The sequence below is a fragment of the Pomacea canaliculata genome, linkage group LG8 (genome assembly GCF_003073045.1).
Source record: "Pomacea canaliculata isolate SZHN2017 linkage group LG8, ASM307304v1, whole genome shotgun sequence".
NCBI lineage: Eukaryota > Metazoa > Mollusca > Gastropoda > Architaenioglossa > Ampullariidae > Pomacea > Pomacea canaliculata.
In genome coordinates this window covers 11,885,787-11,904,164 of record NC_037597.1, presented here as the reverse complement: position 1 = coordinate 11,904,164, position 18,378 = coordinate 11,885,787, and the positions used below count along the sequence as shown (strand labels likewise).

Here is an 18,378-nt window from a genome sequence, read left to right as displayed (position 1 = left end):
TTTGAAACTGTACTGTACGTAAAATTTCTTTTGTAAGGGACAGAGCCTGTTATTATTATTGTTGTTATCCCCATATTTTGTTGTGAAGACGAACAGCAAAAAGGTTGTAGATGGCAGGGGTAGCTACCTGTCATGGATACGTTGTATCCTCCGGTTATCGCTTGCTTCCCTTGTGTTTACCATTTTCGTTCCATTCACGCCTGCCAGATGACGCTTCTGGAGCTTTGACCAATCAGCTGGTGAATTATCGATTTGGCGCAAATCGTATTCAACATGGAGGTCACTGCGAACGATTTGTCATATGTCAAATTAACATTCCTAGTGTTTCTTGGACTTTTGTAACGATGTGATCATATTCCTCATGGGATTGATTGACACGAAATTCAAGATGTGCATACATGGTAGGAAAAAGATATGATGATGGTCGGGCTGAACGCGTCCGCAAGAAGTTCGGTTGCCACTCTGTAGACCCCCATGTGGTCTGCAAAGCATTCTGGATTAGAAACGGTTGTTCGGTTCTTTGGGAAGCAGCATTCCGCATACCAAGGACCCATCGTGATTGTTGTGAATGGCGCTTTGCTTTGTTACTGATTTGTGGGAAGCCGTCTTTGAAACCACCGGCCGTCTGCTTCGTGTTTTGTTGAGCTGCGAAAGAAGATTTCGAAGAGCTACCGAGAGAAGCAGACGGCTCCTTGCTCATCCGCCAGTTTTAGAGGCAAGGTAGGCTGATGCAAAGCTTTTGACAGCATCTTTCAACACTTCAGGCTCGGGGAGTGTGTCGGTCTGTGCTGTGTGGTGTATAGCTAGACGTGCGCTGTTTCCAGGTTGGGGGATAATGCTTATCTAGGCTCGCGTTCTGAAGGAATGTTCAAAGAACGTGCAAGCAAGCCGTCGTGCCAGACAATTTTATCGCCCAGTGCCCCCTGCAACATTGGCTTTCGCGTGAGCTACGCGAGAGATTCCTCATGCCGATTCCTAATGAGGCAGCATCAAATATGAATGTGTGTAATTTGCAAGACAAAATCTTTGGACATTAAATACCTTTATGGATGGTACACGAAATATTTGAGTGACGTTTGGTGGCGGCTGTGGCACCAGCTCCCGACATTGGCGAGCGGAATGGCAGGGAATTGCATCCAGGCGGCCAGCCGGACAGTCATGGTTGCTGGCAATCGGGGCTAGTGTTGATCGATTGCAAAGGAGCAACTTTCCTTCGCACATGTTCTGGCATCAGACGTGGGTTTTGTAGCTTTCTGGAGGCACGCGGTGGCAGACGTTCCAGGTGTAAGGTTAACGTTTTCATCGGATCATAGCAGTCAGGTGAGAGCATGGCCCACAGGCACAGCAAGAGATCCGAGTCGCTGCCCAGCACGCTGCCCACCAATGGCCAATACAACCACGAGGATAATCCCAATCACTTGGTCTACAAAAAGGTAAGCAGTCTAACGAGCAAGCTTTCACCAATAAAACGAACAACAATTTTTGTTTGGATTATGATGCATTACGTTAATCATGCCAAACTGTACAGAAAGAGTTACAAAGCCATCTTGTGCTGGAATGTTGTGTATCTCAGTGGCATGCTTTTAGTCTTTGAACCCACAGAATAAATAGGTATCAGTTTAACTTTTTTTTTTTTTTTTTTTTTTTTTGAGAAATGTAGTGATATTAGAATTAAAATTACTCTACATTAGTAATGAAAGTTTGGTTAACTCAGGAACATTACCTGACACTAATGCACTGTGTGTATTGTAGTTCAGTCAGTGCATTTTTCAGGTGCAAGATTATTGTGCGGTTTCTTTTAAGCCAAAGTTGAATGCTTTTATGCAAATTATCCAATATATCAGATTAGCTTTTAAGTCATACACTGTGAGCAGAATGTGACCCTGGAGTGATGTCTAGTGAAGTACTTGGGAGATGACATGTCAAATTTATTATTGTTTTGGGGTATGCAGCATAATACAAATTTTGTGATGTAATCATGATGTTGCATGGTTCTTTTAGTGTTGCTAATGGTATTCAGCCTATTTTATAGTGGTATTAAGTACATTAACTATTATAGTGTGTATTTATAATTTATGTGCAAACTGTGGTAAGTAGACTATATTGTGAAAGATTTAGCCGTTAGGAATCTCCATATCTTCATTTATTCTTTGACCTGATTCGCATTAGGTTGTCATGAAGAGTTTTGGTTGTTTTATTTTGCATATGGTGCCATACCAGTCTTTTGTGATTGTACTTTTTCTAGTATTTTGTAATCAGCAAGAGAATGTTTTTAAAAAATGTTCGTGCTGCTGTGTAAACCTGAGTTTCCTCCTTGATTTTAACTGTTTTACTAAAAACTGAGTCAGTAGTGTCAGTCTGAAGCTGTAAAACTTGTGTGATGTATACTCAGACATACATATTCATGTGACTACCAACAAACCAGAGAGAGTGTGTGTGTACATGTGGGTGCATGTACATACAACCATTTATGTTGAAACAGCTGTAGGGAAGAATTCTGTTTTATACTATTTTTAATCTCTTTTTGGCATATTAGTGGAAAGACAGATTCATTAAAATTTGAATTCTATTATTTTTCACTGTGATTATGACGTATGTACTTCATGTTGAAATAACATGCTCTAGGTAATTTGTTTCTTATTCCTGGTTCATAGTTTGTTGTTTAGAGGCCGTGCTTTGGTGTGGAGATCTGGATTTGCTGGAGGTAGTTATGGTCAAGAGGCTGTGCAGAAACTGTTGGATGTGAACAGGTGCAGATCTTAGAGGTTGGTAGATACAGGTCTCCACTTTTCATCCTGTTCTAATTTTATGCATTCTGAGTGTGTCCTCCCACAGGTCTGTGTACTAGATGTTACAGGTTAGTCATCCTTCATTTCAAAATATAAAACTAAAAGGTGCATCTTATGATCAGCAGTGAGAGTTTAGGGTTGGTCAGGTTTGCTCTGAGCATCATACTTATTTTTTTATAGAAAGATGTCTCAGAAAAATCTTTATTAGCACACATGCATCAGAATACTCCCAATAACACCAACAGCTGCTTTCCAGAGAGCAAGAGAGTATCTTGTGGTTGCTGCACACTGGCCACAAAATATTAAGCAGACACAGTAGGTCTTGGGAGCTTGGTGCTTTCCCTTGCCCTACCCTTGCAGACTATAGGAAGACCAGACAATAAAACACACACTCCAAAGGTGCGGACTACACCTGCCATTTAGAACTCAAGTATGTCCAACAGACATCTCTTCTACAACCAAGCTATGTATCATATCATGAAAGTTGCCATACTGATACCCCCTCCCCCAAAACACACAGACACACAGACACACACACTCTAAGGAAAAGAATAATTCAGTCTCCCAATTTTTTTTTTAATGCATGCAGAGTTGTCAGTTTTAACCACTTGGGGAATCGTGACCTTGTGGTCATAGCTAAGATACCTGTAACCATTCCTACAAGTTTTGTGCTGTGTGAATGAGTGCTCATTTGCAAAAAGAGCTTACCAAAAAAGAGTACATCAAACACTATGTAGATAGTCCAAAGTGTGTTTATTTATGCAGGACACTCTCTCTGTCTGATACTGGAGTTTTCTAGTAAAGATTTTTGATGCATTGGTGAAGTTGCCACAACAAGCACAGTAAAGAAGACTGCCATGCTTTTGTGTTGTTTAAAAAAATATGCTCTTACACATTTGTACCATCTCTGTGTACTTGTATGTGTTTTCACAAAACCTAGTACAATTTGTTGATGGTGGCTATAGCATCAAAAACGAAAGTTCAGAAGAGTATGTGCAACATGTAACTTAAGTACCGAAAAGGAATGATTAAATATATAGCAAGACCTTGCTTGACATGCAAAATTATCTTTTTACTTCACCTTACCGGCAAAATGCACCCATTAGTCATCATCATACGAAAACCGTTTATGTGCCTTTCAAAGATGAAGTATTACATCAACAGTATCATCACTAGAAGTATGTTTTATGTGCTAAAACCAAGTTGAATTGATATGTTTCCGTGCGAGAATTGTGCATGGGCTTGCTTACTGGATATCCTTCGCATGAGATGAGCTATAGGAGTACACTTAAATCCACTTTGTATGCACTATTTTCTTTCACTGCTGCTCTCACCATTTTATTCATTTCAAATGTTAAATTTTTGGCATAATTATAAAACAACATCCTTACTAAAACAAATATTCAAAAGATCTTCAGAGAAAGTTGCCATACCAGTTTGACATGTTATGCTGCACTACAGCAGACAACAAAGTCATAGTACACAGCAAGATAATCACAAAAGATACTTTTATTCTGATTTTATCCTTACATTATATTTCAATGTTTTGACACATGAAGGTTGACTATAGATACATATTCTTAGTTGGGGTTTTTTTGTGTTTGGTTGTTTTTTTTGCCAGACTATGAACACTACAGGCTCTCATGCAATTATTTCAAACAAAAAGTTAGATATTCTTTTCTTTCTTCCAAACCTGCTGATGCACACAAATTATTTTCACTGCAAAAATTTCAAATTTCAATAATCAGGTGGTTCATAAAGCCAGACTACTACTTACAAAAGGAAATCTGTGAACTGCATGTATGCTCTATGTGCTTTCTTTTGAGGACAGGTTGACATCTTATTAACAACCAGTTCAAGACATGACAGATAGGAATTAAATTTTCCTTACAAATATGATAGTGCATGGAAAAACATTCTCTTTTAAAATATTGTAAACAAAACACATTGTGGTCACTGGTTACCAACAGTTACTTATCTGTAGCTTTTCTGTGTTCACTGTTCACTGCTGGCAAAATTTGGAATTTCTCATTAACTTGTAAAAGCTATCCAAAGAACCTTTGAAATCAATTTGTAGCAATCGCTAGATCTTCATCCTCGTGACATTTCCTTCTTTTCAAGCATCATAAGGCTCAGATGCAGGAGGAAGGCTACTAACCCCATCAGTCTGAGATTTTCTCCTGATGTTTTTGTCATCAATCATTGCACATGCATGCAAGATTCTGTGATATGCCAAACATGAAGCTAAAGTTTTTGTATAAAATGGTTTTCATCATATGATTATGCAAACATATTTACTAGAAAGTATGAGAAATTGTAATGATTACAACAGATAGTCTACTTTTTAAGGCAGAACAGTATTCCAGTATTTAATGTACTTTTTAAACTGTGTCCATGTATCTTTAATATCAGCCATTTGAAGGAATATATACATAAAAATAATGTAAAGGAATAAATCATGTCTTGCCGCCAAGTGAGGAAATGACAGCAGCCACATACACAGCTGTAGCACCAGGCCATGCACCTTGTAACTATTGTCTATGGGACCCTTTCTCTGTAGTGTTTGTCAATACACAGGATTTTATGATTACATGTGCAATGAGTCTTTATTGTGGCATTCGTGGTTTGAAAAAGGAAAAATGAAAGGAATCCTGTTTTTACAGGACCTTTCAATTTGTTCAGTAAAATATATCATTGTTGCATCCTTTAGCGCAGCAGCTGGTAAGACAAGCTGCTATTGATTTTATAATTACAGGTGTTTGTTGGTGCACCCCAAAACAAAGAAATCTAAGCATTTCGTGTCATTACAAAATATATAAGATTTAACGGGAGTTTTGCTAGTCAGAAGGTGAGGAAATTTAATGGTTTGATCAAGTGTAAGATCTGTGGCTTAAGAGAGTACTGAGAGTCAGACAGTTTGGCCCTGAAGTATATGCGACACAAGGCTTGCAGCTTTTCTGACCAGAATAATGTCGACATTGTTTCTTATTGGTGCATTGGATGTAGCAGTGACTTACAAAATGCTTAATGCAGTGGAAGTCTTTGTGGTTGCAATAGGATTTGCAGGTAAAAGCATACTACCTTAATAAATTTAAGCCTTTCTCTATGTATATGAGTTTCATAGTGGCCCAGATGATTTGTTTAACTGTTGTTTCACATTGCTTCTTATTGCTGGGCATATTGCATATTGCATATGGGCATATTGCAGTACAAGTATTCTACACAGCAGCATGCACAGAGGCAACAGAATGCAATACTTATTACAATATGGGACATTTTGCATTTGAAGGTAGTCGATGGAATTAATAGTTAATCCTGTAACCAGATGTTGAATGCTGCTGCTCAGCATGTGGTGTACTGGTATGATTTCCCATGCATAGGGAGCTGTGATAAAACTGTTGGAATGTACATAGATTGTAAATAGACTGCCCATTTTTTTTTTTATAAAGATTCTAAAAATAAAAAAAAGCAGCCTTGCATGCATAGGTGTGTGTGTGTGTTCATGCAGTAGATGATATGCATGCATGATTTTATATGACAGCTTTTTATAACATGCAGTTTATCATCAAAACAAAACCTTTCCCGACTTTTGAACAAAAAACTTCTACAGGTGGTCTTTTGTGTCAACTGTTAACATTAATTGGTGCCTTTTGTGTACCCTGCAGAGAGTTCCCCTAGCCTCATTATAGAGGTGGAATTTTTTTTTTTTTGGATCTAAGGAGATTTTTCTACAAATGGTGTTTGTGGGATGTAAATCATAAACCAATCTCAAAGTAAATATGCCATAGCAAAATATCATATGCATGAATGAAATAATGGCATGCATATATTTAGTAAGTGTTAAATTTCTCATTTGGTGCACTCATTCACTGATGTCTTTCTCACTACCCCTCATAACTAATCAGAAGTCCCAAGTAAGTCACCTGCCTAACAGAAAGCTGTGCAGGTGATTTCTGGAACAGTTGTGCTGCTAGTTTATACCCTCATCTTAAAAGCTGAGAGGGATTTACATTGTTTATGTGACTTGCATAATGTGTGTTGGGATGGGGGGGCTGCAATTTCTAGGGTAAACCTTCTCTATTTCTTCAGTATTTCCATCTATAAAATGCAAGTGATTTTCAAACCCTTAGTTAAAAATGGGGGTTAAGTACACAGTAGTGTGTGTGTGTATATAATCATAATAATGTTTCCTTGATACCTGATGTAAAGAAACTACATAAACTCAGCTGAGACAAGAAAGAACTTAATAACAGTTTAGTAACTTAGAGACATAAAGAGTAACTTTAAGAAAAGAATGAAATAAATTGGGCACTTGTCAGGAAACCTGTTACGTTCTTTATTTGCATTTGAAGATCAAAAGGTAGTTGCAGCTAGGGCATTGTAATGCTGCTTCAAGTGAGCTTCAAGTGGAACCACATAAACACTATATACTTTCAGAGGGTGAGAAAGTCTCTTTAACTTATTGTTGACAGGCAGACCAAGGCATGCATGGTAGTTGAAAGTGTAGCTGGCATTTAGCTTAAATGTGTTTTCCTTTAGAGACGTCAGCACTTTATCTTAACTAGTCATCATTTAATCACAACTTTTTTTTTTTTGTCTTTAAAGGGTGACTACTCAGTAATTTTGTTAATGTAATAGATGTTGAGGCTTGAAGAACTGTTCCACTACAGCTATGACAACCTGTAAAACATTGTGTTGAATGTAGTTTAATGCCATTGTTGATTAACTGATTTTTATGTCATGCACATGTAGTATTATAACATTCATTATCAGAGCATTATGCATATTCATTAGTGTATATCTCATAACATTAAGGACTGTCTTAAAATCTTTTTGTCATGGCAAACAACAGCATTGCATATTACCATTGAAATATTATGGATATGCAACTGAGAGACCTCTGCATTTATGAAAATGTATCTTGCAAATTCATGTAGCAAAAGGGCACGTAACGAAGAACTGAATAACTTATTCACAGTGCTGACAGATGTGAAATGCTAGGTTTGCAGTTTGTCTGGAAGTCGATGCCGACGTACTTGGAGAGATTTGGGAAAGGTGGATGCTACGGGTTGAAGTGGCCTTCTCAGAAATCGAAAGATGGCAGAAACCGAAGGCGCTCCATTGCCGGGCGGTCGTGAGCATCGAGAACTGAAGGTTAACCCGAATAGAGCGCGGTATATCGACAGATTTCGATCTCTTGATCATTCGTATCACCACTGGCGACATATTTGATAAACTGACTTACGACTGACCGTGCGTATACGCGCGTGCATTCGCAGTTTTGAGATGGGCAGAGGATGGGCAGACGCGTCCCTTTCGCAATGGCTTGTTTCCGTTGCGCAATGGTCTACAGCAAAACGTGGCGCGGAAGAGTTAAACAGCACGCGAAATTGGAAACAAATGGCAAGATCATTATTAAAGCAGTTTAATTATATCGATCTGCAGGGCCGGTATAGTGCGCTCGATTACCCTCGTTTCTCCCCCCACTTTGCCCACACCACCACCACCACAACTACCACTCAACCACCCAGTCTTGCATTTCTCTCTACCTGAACATGGATCGGTTAGCATATGACGCAGGCGAAGTCCAGTTCACATTTTCGTGTTAATCAAGCATATGAGGTTCGTGCATCCTATCCCCACCCCCATCACACACGGACATCCCGTGCTCTGTTGTTTTCTTCATAGAGACAGACGCACGTGCTCATGACGTCACGCTGGCATTTAGAGAGGCATAGGTAATCAGGAGAGTGGATATATTTTTCCTGGTTGGAGCGATGTTTGCAGTGCTATATAATGTTTATTATGTCGCCTTAGTAAAGATACAAAGTTTCCGTGACCTCTCGTTGGAGAGGTGTTATAGACGGAACTTGGGGGATAGTTGATTATTTATTATACAGTGTGTGTAGCTTATGATGTATATTCGATTGCATTGCTTTATATTGTATTGTGTACTGTTTGGACCCCTGTTGAAATGAGCCGAAGGCCTCCTCGATAAATTCATATTAAAATTATTCTCGTTCTTTCCCTTACCAAACCCAGATATTTATTCAGCCGCTGGGTCGGCTTGGGAGGCAGTGGGGATGGTGGTAGCAGTGGGGAGGGTATTGCGGCACCGTAACAGGTATAGAATCGGTGATACGCACACCTCCGGCCTCTAACGTTCGTGCTCAAACTACATAGCTCTCCTCTAAACTATTCCAGCTTCCAATTATCAAACCTTTTTATCCCCACCTCTCTCACACATACAAAAATGTAAAGAAATCTCGGAATCTTAAAGAAATAAGAATAACACATCGTTACATTATTTCTCATGTCTCCCATTTTTTTTAATACCAGCCGGAATATCGTATTTTCTTTCGTTCGTATCTTAATGCAGCTCTTCTTTGCCGCCCCTTTCTTTTCATTTCCTTTATTTCTCCTTTCTTCTTTCATTTTTAACACCGAAAGTTCTTTTGTAATATTTCTCGTTCTGTTCCAAAACATGTGATAATGGGAGGTTCTTAACTATTCTGTTTTGTTGTGTTTCATTTATTTCCTGATCTCTCACAGATTGATCTGTCAGTTCCTATGTACCCCTCTACTTCCATCCTCCTCCTCTTTCACATTCTTTTGCATCCCAGATTGTTTTGTCAGGTAATACAAATTCTTTCCTACTGTCGGGAAGCTGTGCGCAGAATAGATGGCATTGAGCGTGCTGCGATATTTCAGTCTTTTCGTGACATTTTAATAGTGTAAGTAGCTTTTCTTGTACCTAATTACCTACTTTGATACACTAATGCACTGCGTAAACGTTCATCCCTTGTGTCATCATAATTATTCTTTGAAATGCGTTAGCTCTTGCTGCCGTAGGAGGCTTTTAATCGTCGCAAGATTTTGTTTCCCGATTATGCGTGTAGGGTCCAGAATGCATGCCAGCGAAATGTTTGCACAGAGATTTTTTTTTTTTTAGAGGGTGGGGGTTGAGGTATTTTGCTCAGAGACGTTGAGCAAGTTTATCATGCCTGACAGATACTCGTGTTGTGCTTGCTTCAATAACACACCTCTGTCCACCAAGTTCTCAAGTAGTAAGAGCTATGTCCAAGCTCCGTCTAACCCCAGGCTCCGTCCATCTTAGAGCATCCTGTCCATGGATGTCTGCTTGTAACACGTGTAACAATTGGCTCGTAAGTCTAAAGTGAGGAGCGCGCGGCGGATGGTTGATCGAGACACGGCGCCGAGCGAATTGATGATTTCTGTCGCCAGGACGTCCATCTGAGCTTGTGTAGTCATCTTGTGTTCGACTTGACAGTTTGGTCGAACCGCGGACGACCGAGACCCGGTGCCCGCTGTCGACCGGGGACTGTGACGTCACGTTGGCGCAAGGCGACTGGACGGCGTTTAACTACTTTGCGAAGATACAGCCTGGCGAGCTGAGAAACGGGTGAAATACAGGGAGAACAGGGGTGGGAGGAAGAGAGGGGCGTCTTGAGCGGGTTTTGACGTGCCGATTGATCTCGGGGTTGCGGCAGCGCCTTTGCGCGGAGCGTGCGCATGACCGCGTTTGTCGCCCGCGGGCGGTTATCGGCAGGAAGGCAGCCACGACGACCTGCAGGGCCGTCTGAACTCAGCCCGGGTGTCCAACACCCCACCCCTCCGGTCGATTGCGCTTTTGAAGAAAGCGAAGAAAGTGCAGTTATTGTTCCAGTGCGCCGGTTTTGACGTCAGTCGCCAACCATTCTTGCATCTTGCATGTCGTTGCCTGTCTGGTCGGTGCCACGAATGGCTGTTTACGGCCAACATCCGCTGCTGGCGGGGATGAAGGAGGTTGGGGGTTGGGTGGCTGTTCGTGTTGCATGAAGTAGATCCTACGTTACGAACAATGGGACAGCAAAAGGTGTCCACGAATCTCGGAACCAAGCAAATTATTGGTGCGACGTTGCTCTTTTTTTTTTTTTTTTTTCTTGGTCGTTTTTTTCCGGTTTTCATATCTTCAGTTTCCATTGCGGCTGTTACAGAGAAGTTTTTACCCGCTAATTCAACCATTGCTTTTTGTAGAAATCAGTTTTTTTTGTGTAAGTGTATGTGGCCTTTGTCAGAAGATGGGTTGCTGCGTGTTAATGCGAAAAAAGAAAGAGTAATTAACTGTGAGGTGAGTTGGATGTCTTGTAAATACAATGCATAGTCAGCAATCAGCGTTTTGAATCTCTGACTATAATTTGTTATACAATTCTTCACGTTTGATCAAGTCGTCGTAGATTCATCGCTTTCTTGACATTTCATTTCACTGTATTAATTTCTCGCCTAGACTTTTTTTTCTTTCTTTTTAACTGGCTTAATTTGAAGGGCTCCGTAAATAGCTAGTATCAAACAGCTGGTAAAACTATTTGCGGCTGTCTTTTTTGTCATTATCATCATCAGTCCAGAGTTGAAATAAATAATAATTTTAGTACTGCTGATTTATAACATACACTTCTGCAGCTTAGTTATGTAATGGTGGGCTCCGAGGGGCCTCTTCCCAGCCCAGTCCATTCCCTGGCACACGCCCAATTTGTCAAAATGGCGAGCGGTGATGGAAGTTTTACACCACACTCTGTTGACGGATTTCTTGTGGCGTGAAAAGAGTCAATAATGCGCTTTAATTAAAGTGGATGTAGAGGCAAAGTTGTTGATAGAAGCACTTTCGTTTGTTTAGTGTAGTAATGAATTCCGTGGTAAGACCGAGAAAGACTGAGTGCCACTGTGTTGCTGTGTCTTGTTGGCTCTATTTCGAATTTTTCGTAGTTGTTGGAGAGTAGTGGGGAGAGTGTAGTCTATAGCTGGAAGCAGTTATCTAAAATATTTAAGATGTGTGTCGCTGTCGGTCTGTGTATAATCGTCTAACGCAGAATATCGGGTTACAGACTAGAGAGCCAATACGTCTCGCCTGCTGAGAGCAAACACGCCATCAGATGCTAGGCAGTGTCAAAGCAAGGCATGCTAGAATCGCGTCCTCGCTTGCTGTTGGTGATGGTATTGCTGGTCGTGGTGATTGAAACATCAGACAGACATCACCCTTTGGTGTAGTGGTTGTAACGGTCTGAAGCTTCCGCCGGACAGTCGAGGACGTAGACAGTTAAAAGAAACAGTTGTTCTTAAACTCTTAACCTGAAGCTGCTGAGCAGCACAGCTTCGCTTGCTCCTCCTCTCCTTCCATTGAGCGCAGCCTCCGGAACCGTGTTGGGTGTAACTTCCCCATCCTCCTTCCGCAGTCGCTCCGTCCTCCATTCTAATCCGTTGCCATGGAAAGGTGACTTGTGATTCAGCTTGGCATTTTTTTTTTTTTTTTTTTGGCGATCGATCCGTGTCTTATCTGGCACACTGGGGCCACCGCCAGTAGCTTGCTCCTCCTCCCCCCACATACGCACACTCTCTCCTCTCCTTCGCCCGCTGCCGCGTCCGGCACTGCAGCACCAGCCCGCAGGCGTCGCACCGTTCCCAGGAGGCCGCTACAACCTTCGCCATCACCCCTCGCCGACGATGCGCGCTCCTCTGTAACGGAAATCCTGCGTAGTTATAGTGGGACATCGCAATCAGGTGCTTAGAGCGGAAGCTGCGGAATTAGAGCACAAGGATCGAATCTTGGAGGAGGGTGGGGTTCTTTTAAAAATGTCTAGTGATACGAAATACTAAAATGGTTGATTTTTTTTTTTATTAATCCACATATTACAAACTATGAAAAGTGTTTTAAGACAGATAACAGATGCGTATTTCTTGAAAATTCTGTTGGAATCCCTGCGTAAAGCTCTGTAACAGCTTCTCTAGGAAGTAGGGGTAGGATGAAAGTTTCCAGCAGTACATGACTACATTTTAAAAAAAAAAAAATATACGCATTAAGAATGGGGACCTCAAAATCAAAATGTCATTTAACAAAATTATTTTCTTTCTCTTCTCGTGGTGTATTGTGGCCAATCAAGGTTACAGAATGACCGTGCGGGGATGGAGGGAGGAGGGGAGCGAGGGTGATGCGGCAGATTGCGTTTTACTCACCTACTGTTTATACGGAGCCGTGCCGTAACAGAAGGTTAGAAGTCGTTGGTTCGCAACCTGTTCAGGCCTGAGTGTGGAGAACTACACCTGCCCACCCAGCAGAAACAGGGTGGGGGCGGCTATGAAAAAAAAGGGTTTGAAGAAAGAGGGTTGCACATTTTGTGCCCTAGATACAGTAAAGCGCCTGGTCACTGCCGTACGGTTACTAGGCTAAGGAAATCTTAACCATTTGCCCGTTTACTCCTTACCATTCTAATGTGGAGCGAATATAAAGGTCTCAAGTATGAACAGAAGAAGAAAAGGGTAAAAGTTGGTTGACATCACTCGGTCTCATTGCCCTTTACAGATGCTGTCTCGCTCTTTATGATGAACGGAACCATTCACCTCAGTTTTACGCCAAAGAGGTAACTGTCCTACCTTTGGCGGATTGCAGGTTGGTCTATCCCCTTTGTTCCTCCTGCTATCATCATTAGACCAGGTATTTCATCGAGTACCGGAACCACTGCAGCACATTTCTGAGGCTGGTGGGGGGTTTGGGGGGGTAGATGCTCTGCAGCATATAATTAAAAACACATTTACATTGTTTTTATAGAACCCGCAGCTTTAGAGAGTTCCAGTAAATCCAAACCTTGCGGCAGGTCGACATTGCTGACCCCCCACCCAACCCCCATGCTTGCAGTTGTGTGGATTTTTTAAGTTCCTTCCACATGTATAGCACCCGGCATTCTCAAAACACAAGCCAGGGGCTCCGTTATCGTCCGTTTGATGTCTTTAAACTAATGGAAATAGTTACTGCGCGATAAGCAATCGCTATTTAGTCGCAGGATGTACAGGGGGTGGGCATATAACTCTATTAATGCTGACCGTAAAGCGTTGCACGCAGCTGTTGAAAAATCAACTGTATGCGTTCCAAGAGATCTGATGAGGGTTGGGTGAGGTAAATGCCGCTGACAGTGGTTTTTTCTTTTCTTTTAAAGATTTTGATATGAACAAAATTAGGCACGAACCATCGAGGTTGATGCCAGGATTAGTGGGGTGCATTTGTTTTTCTAATGATGGGGTAAAGATGCATGCATTATCAAATTTCCTTAAATGTAGAAGAATGAGACATGCTTTTACAAAGATCGTTAAACACAGAAAGAGGTCACAATTGTGATGTCAGAGTTCCAGCTCTCCCTTTAGATGAAGCCTTCACAGTGCAAACATGTCTTGAGGTCTGTGTTGTTGATCTTTATCTGTGCATTGTGATGTTTGTAGACGTTTACCTCCAGAACAGACGATGGCAGACAGGGGTTGGTTGGGGCAGGGGTATCATGAACGTAGCTTTACCCGGTAATTAGAAACCAACGTTGCACTTCACGTCCTTCCTAGTTCGAGGAACGTGACTACGTTTCGTCGTGATGGATTCAGTTTGGATTCATCTGTGTTCTTATGTGGAAAATGTCACAGTGTAGCACCGTGCCTTGTAGTGCTGCCACCAGAGAGGCGGGATGGGGAGGGGGAGAGAGACCTTTCCGGCGACAGCGATTTTGTGGTGCGGCGCTCGGAGAAACCAAACTCCGGGAAGTGGAATTGCATAACGCTATTCTGCAGACCACTTGGGCCTCGGCAGAACAATTTAGTTGGAAACAGGTTATTGATTGCCAACATGCTTTTGTCGGTTGTAGATCAACACCGCCAGACCCTAAATAGCGCAGCTCGCAGAACCCCGCGTGTCCGCCCCGCAGAGGCTGACATTTAATACGCGAAGAACGGAAATAGAAGAGTGGATAAATTTACCTCGTGCCATTGAAAACCAGTCTCTTGGAAGTCGTTGGGACGAGAAGCTGCTACTGCAAAGTTTCTGTCTGTTTTTCCACTTCCCTATTGCGCTGGCGTCATCATTGACTCCATCCTCCATTCTGTTTCCCTGACCTCCAGCAGTCACCTGTCCGACCCTGGCTTTGTTGGGAACATCGATTTATGTTATCTTGTGCACGCGCACAAACACACACATGTATATATAAATGAACAAAGAGTATATTTTATAATATGCATATTAAAATCATAAAGGTCATTCATAATTATTATTGGCTTTCTTAAAGGATCTTAACATTTTTTTTTTGCACTGTCGCCGATATTCTCAGTCTTGAGTGGGCGTGTGTTAGTGAGTGCATTTAGCGGGTGGGTGGCTGGATCGGATTGTTATCGAAGATGAAAGTGTGGGCAAATTGTCATGCGTGGCTGATATTACCACTGGCAGCGAACAGGTTAACGAGGAGATCGTGTAAGTTAATTGCTGGGCTGACTAACATCCCTTTGGGGCTATAGAAGTTCCTGTGTTTGTGAAGCGAGAGTAACTAGAGCACTTGGATCATTTTACACGCGTGAATAATGAGTAATACCACCTTAGTTTTCTATATGCATAATCTCGTTCTCTCTCTCACGCACACACTTAGTCACCGAAGGTCGCAATGGCCACAGAAAACACTGCATCTACATGTTTGGGGTACGGCTCGATGAAGAGGTAAGCAGTTTAAGTACTTGGGAGTCACCTCCACAGCACATCGGCTTTAGGATCGCAGCATCAACAGTGGCAATGGCTAGGCTGGACAAAGTCTGGAGCAGCCATAAAATTAGGTTTACTACAAAGTACAGTCTGTACAGGTCACTCGTAGTACTCATCCTTGCTTGACGAATGTGAAACGTGGATCCTGCTTGCGTATACGGAGAGGAGATTCCAGGCATTCGAGAACAAACACCTGAGGAAGCTGCTCCTGATCTCGAACAGAAAGCTCAAATCCAGTGGCTTTGTACGAAGCACGGTTGCCACAGTCGTCGGACACCAAGAACTGCTCGCAACAGTCAAGCGACGTAAGCTGTCTGGTCTGGTCATGTGACCCAGCACGACACTTTGTCCAAGACTGTTCTTCAAGGCACCTTGGAAGGTGGCGGCCAGAGAAGAACTGGCTTGCGAACGTGAAGGAGTGGGCTGATCGTCCTGTGTAGGACCTGCTCACTATGGCGGGCCCTGTCAGCTGCCGCGTCTGTCCATGTGCTCCCTCCAACGGCTGGTACCAGTCAAGGGACGAGTGAATGAATGTCAGCTAGACTAAACTCACAAGCAGCCCACGTTTTAGCAGTCTCTTTTGCGGAATAGGCAAATATACTTCAGATCGATGGGCATAAATAATGTGCAGACTAGCAAACTGTTAGCCGTACAGATATCTCACAGATAGGGCGCGTGTGTGTGTGGTGGTTGAGGGGGGGGGAGCTGTGTGGTGGGGGGGCGGCGGTGATGTCAGGCTGAAGTCGTCGTGTCGCCAGCTGTCTCATGGTAGAGATACTGTCAGGTGCTATAGTAGGTAGCGAGGCCTGGGAGGGACAGCCAGCATAAGAGGCTAATCTTTGAAATGAGGGCGATGCTTTTGAAAAGATCTGGGCAGATACTCATGTCAAGCCTGCCACGGTCGGACCTGTAAACCCCACACGTGACGCACACAAACCTGTTCATGTCTTCTGTCAACTACGTCATTTTGTTATGACTAAATACCTGACGCACACAAACCTTTCATGTCTTCTGTCAAATACGTCAAATAGAAATGAAGACTAAATACGTGACCCATAACCTCGCCTTGGCTTTAAAATGAGGTTTGATATAAATAGAAGATGTAGTTTGGGGATACTGTACCTACAGAGTACTAACAAATAGTGCTGTTAAATGTGTTGGCACAGTCTGCTGTACTTACCATAGTTTTCTACGGCGTGTCACAACGGTGCCAGTAAGTTATAGGTAAACTAGAGCAGGTCAGATCAATCGCTGATTCTGTGTACGTGTGCTCCACATATATAATCTCTCTCTGTCTTTCACACACACACACATTCACTGGTTGATTTGTTACAGCCAATATATTCAAAACTAATTTTCTGTCTCACTTGGTTTTTTTGTTTTTCTTCTAGCCATTTAAAGCATATCACCGTATGTAATCAAATAAATAAAGTATATGAACAGATGTAAACAAGGGATAAACTTTTAAAGGGATGTTTCTACTGCTCTATTTCTTACCTAAATCACATACTCATATCTGTTTGTATGCATAACCTCATTCTCTCTTTCTCTCTTTGTCGCTCTCTCACGCACACACATTCTATTAATTCTTTTAGGTCACCGTCCTCAGTAAGAACAGTTTGAGATAATCTAGTGAAGGTCTTTTTGTTTTTCTATGTTAATAAAGAATAGCTCTTATAAGCAATAGGATTGTGAGTATACAAGGGTGATAAATTATTTGTACGTTGGTCAGTTTGTTTTTGTTTTTTTTTTTTACAGTTGAAGTGAAATTCATCAACTACATCCTTAGTGTTACAGAGTATACCGAGCCTTTCATTTCTAAACCCGTAGCCCACGTGCACTGCGGCTTTGTTATCAATCAGCTAGTGCGTTACTATTGGAATCTCCACCGACATCTGTGGCTTCATTTGCTGCATACAACAAAAATGACAACAGTTCCCTCTCCTCCTCATGGATGTTTCAGGTTCCTCACCAACAACTGTCCTGAAAATATGTACAACGCCTTGCAGATACTGGAGCGCGGTAGAGAGGGTTTTCTTTGGTATTGCTAGTTGATGTTTTTTTTCAAACAGCCAGTAGATGACTCCGGTTATCGTTATCTTGAGAAAGGACAAGAACATGTGACTGCGAGGGTGAAAGCTGCTGGTGATGTGACAGGCACCCATCACGGCGCGACAAGGTCTTGGAAGCGTGCATGAACAGTTGCGTCCCCAGCGTCTTTGACGTCCCTGCTCCGCCACTCATCGCCAAACGAATGGGTGACGATGGCGGACGAGGAATTCCGCATAGTATTCTGTCGCCTGGGCCCTACAGTAGGCGTCGTCGACGAATGATGAAACGTGTAGACATTGTCACGATATTGGAATACCTCCATTGTTCTTTCCTTCTCTCTCGCTCCCTTTATTCTTGTCTTTTTCTCTCTCTCTCTCTCACACACACACCTGCGACGTATCTGTGCTATCAAACGCTGCAGTAAAACTAACCTAAAGCCAAAACGCGATGGCTTAGTTCTGTGCGAACGACTCTCACCTGTCGCACCTAGCAATGAAACTGATCACTCTTTCCCAACAAGCTGAAGCAAACGTATTAAACACCCTTTACCAGCGAAGGACGCTACAAATTTAACCCATTGGCTTTATTTTGTGTAGTATGCACCTGCTCACCTGTATTTGCTGATGTGTCGTTAACTTTTTGTTCAAAGTCTGGGAGATTGCCGTATTCAGCAATCATTTTACCGACTGTGAAAGTCCGCCTGATAAACTAAGGTATTGTATTGTTATGCATACTTTCTTCCCTGGGAAGTCACTTGGTGACGTTTTGCAAGGAGTAGGAAGTTTTTTTGGATTTTCTCAAAAGTGAACAAGGGATTGTCTTACTTCTGCAGAACTGGAACGCCGAATAAGAAAAATCATAAAAATGTTGCGAAATCAACCAGATCACATGTTTTACTTGTGTAATTAGTAAATTTTGGGGTTTGCGACGGGTAGAAGCTTAAAACTTAATTGTCGTGTCCAGGGTCAACATGATAAAGAT

At 42.1% G+C, this 18,378-nt stretch overlaps 1 protein-coding gene across 4 annotated transcripts in view; it reads left to right on the top strand.

Moving 5' to 3' along the window:
- Positions 1 to 231: 231 nt before the first annotated feature.
- LOC112569795 (regulator of G-protein signaling 7-like) overlaps positions 232 to 18,378 on the top strand; it is a 68,613-nt gene continuing 50,466 nt past the window's right edge. For 3 of the 4 annotated variants that reach the window (XM_025247717.1, XM_025247715.1, XM_025247716.1), the window contains exon 1: positions 232 to 1,433. In XM_025247717.1, coding sequence (XP_025103502.1) covers positions 1,329 to 1,433 — 105 coding nt within the window. In that variant the 5' untranslated portion in view covers positions 232 to 1,328. Of the gene's footprint in view, positions 1,434 to 2,654; positions 2,766 to 18,378 lie in introns of all 4 variants that reach the window. The other variant, XM_025247718.1, reaches the window with a different exon arrangement.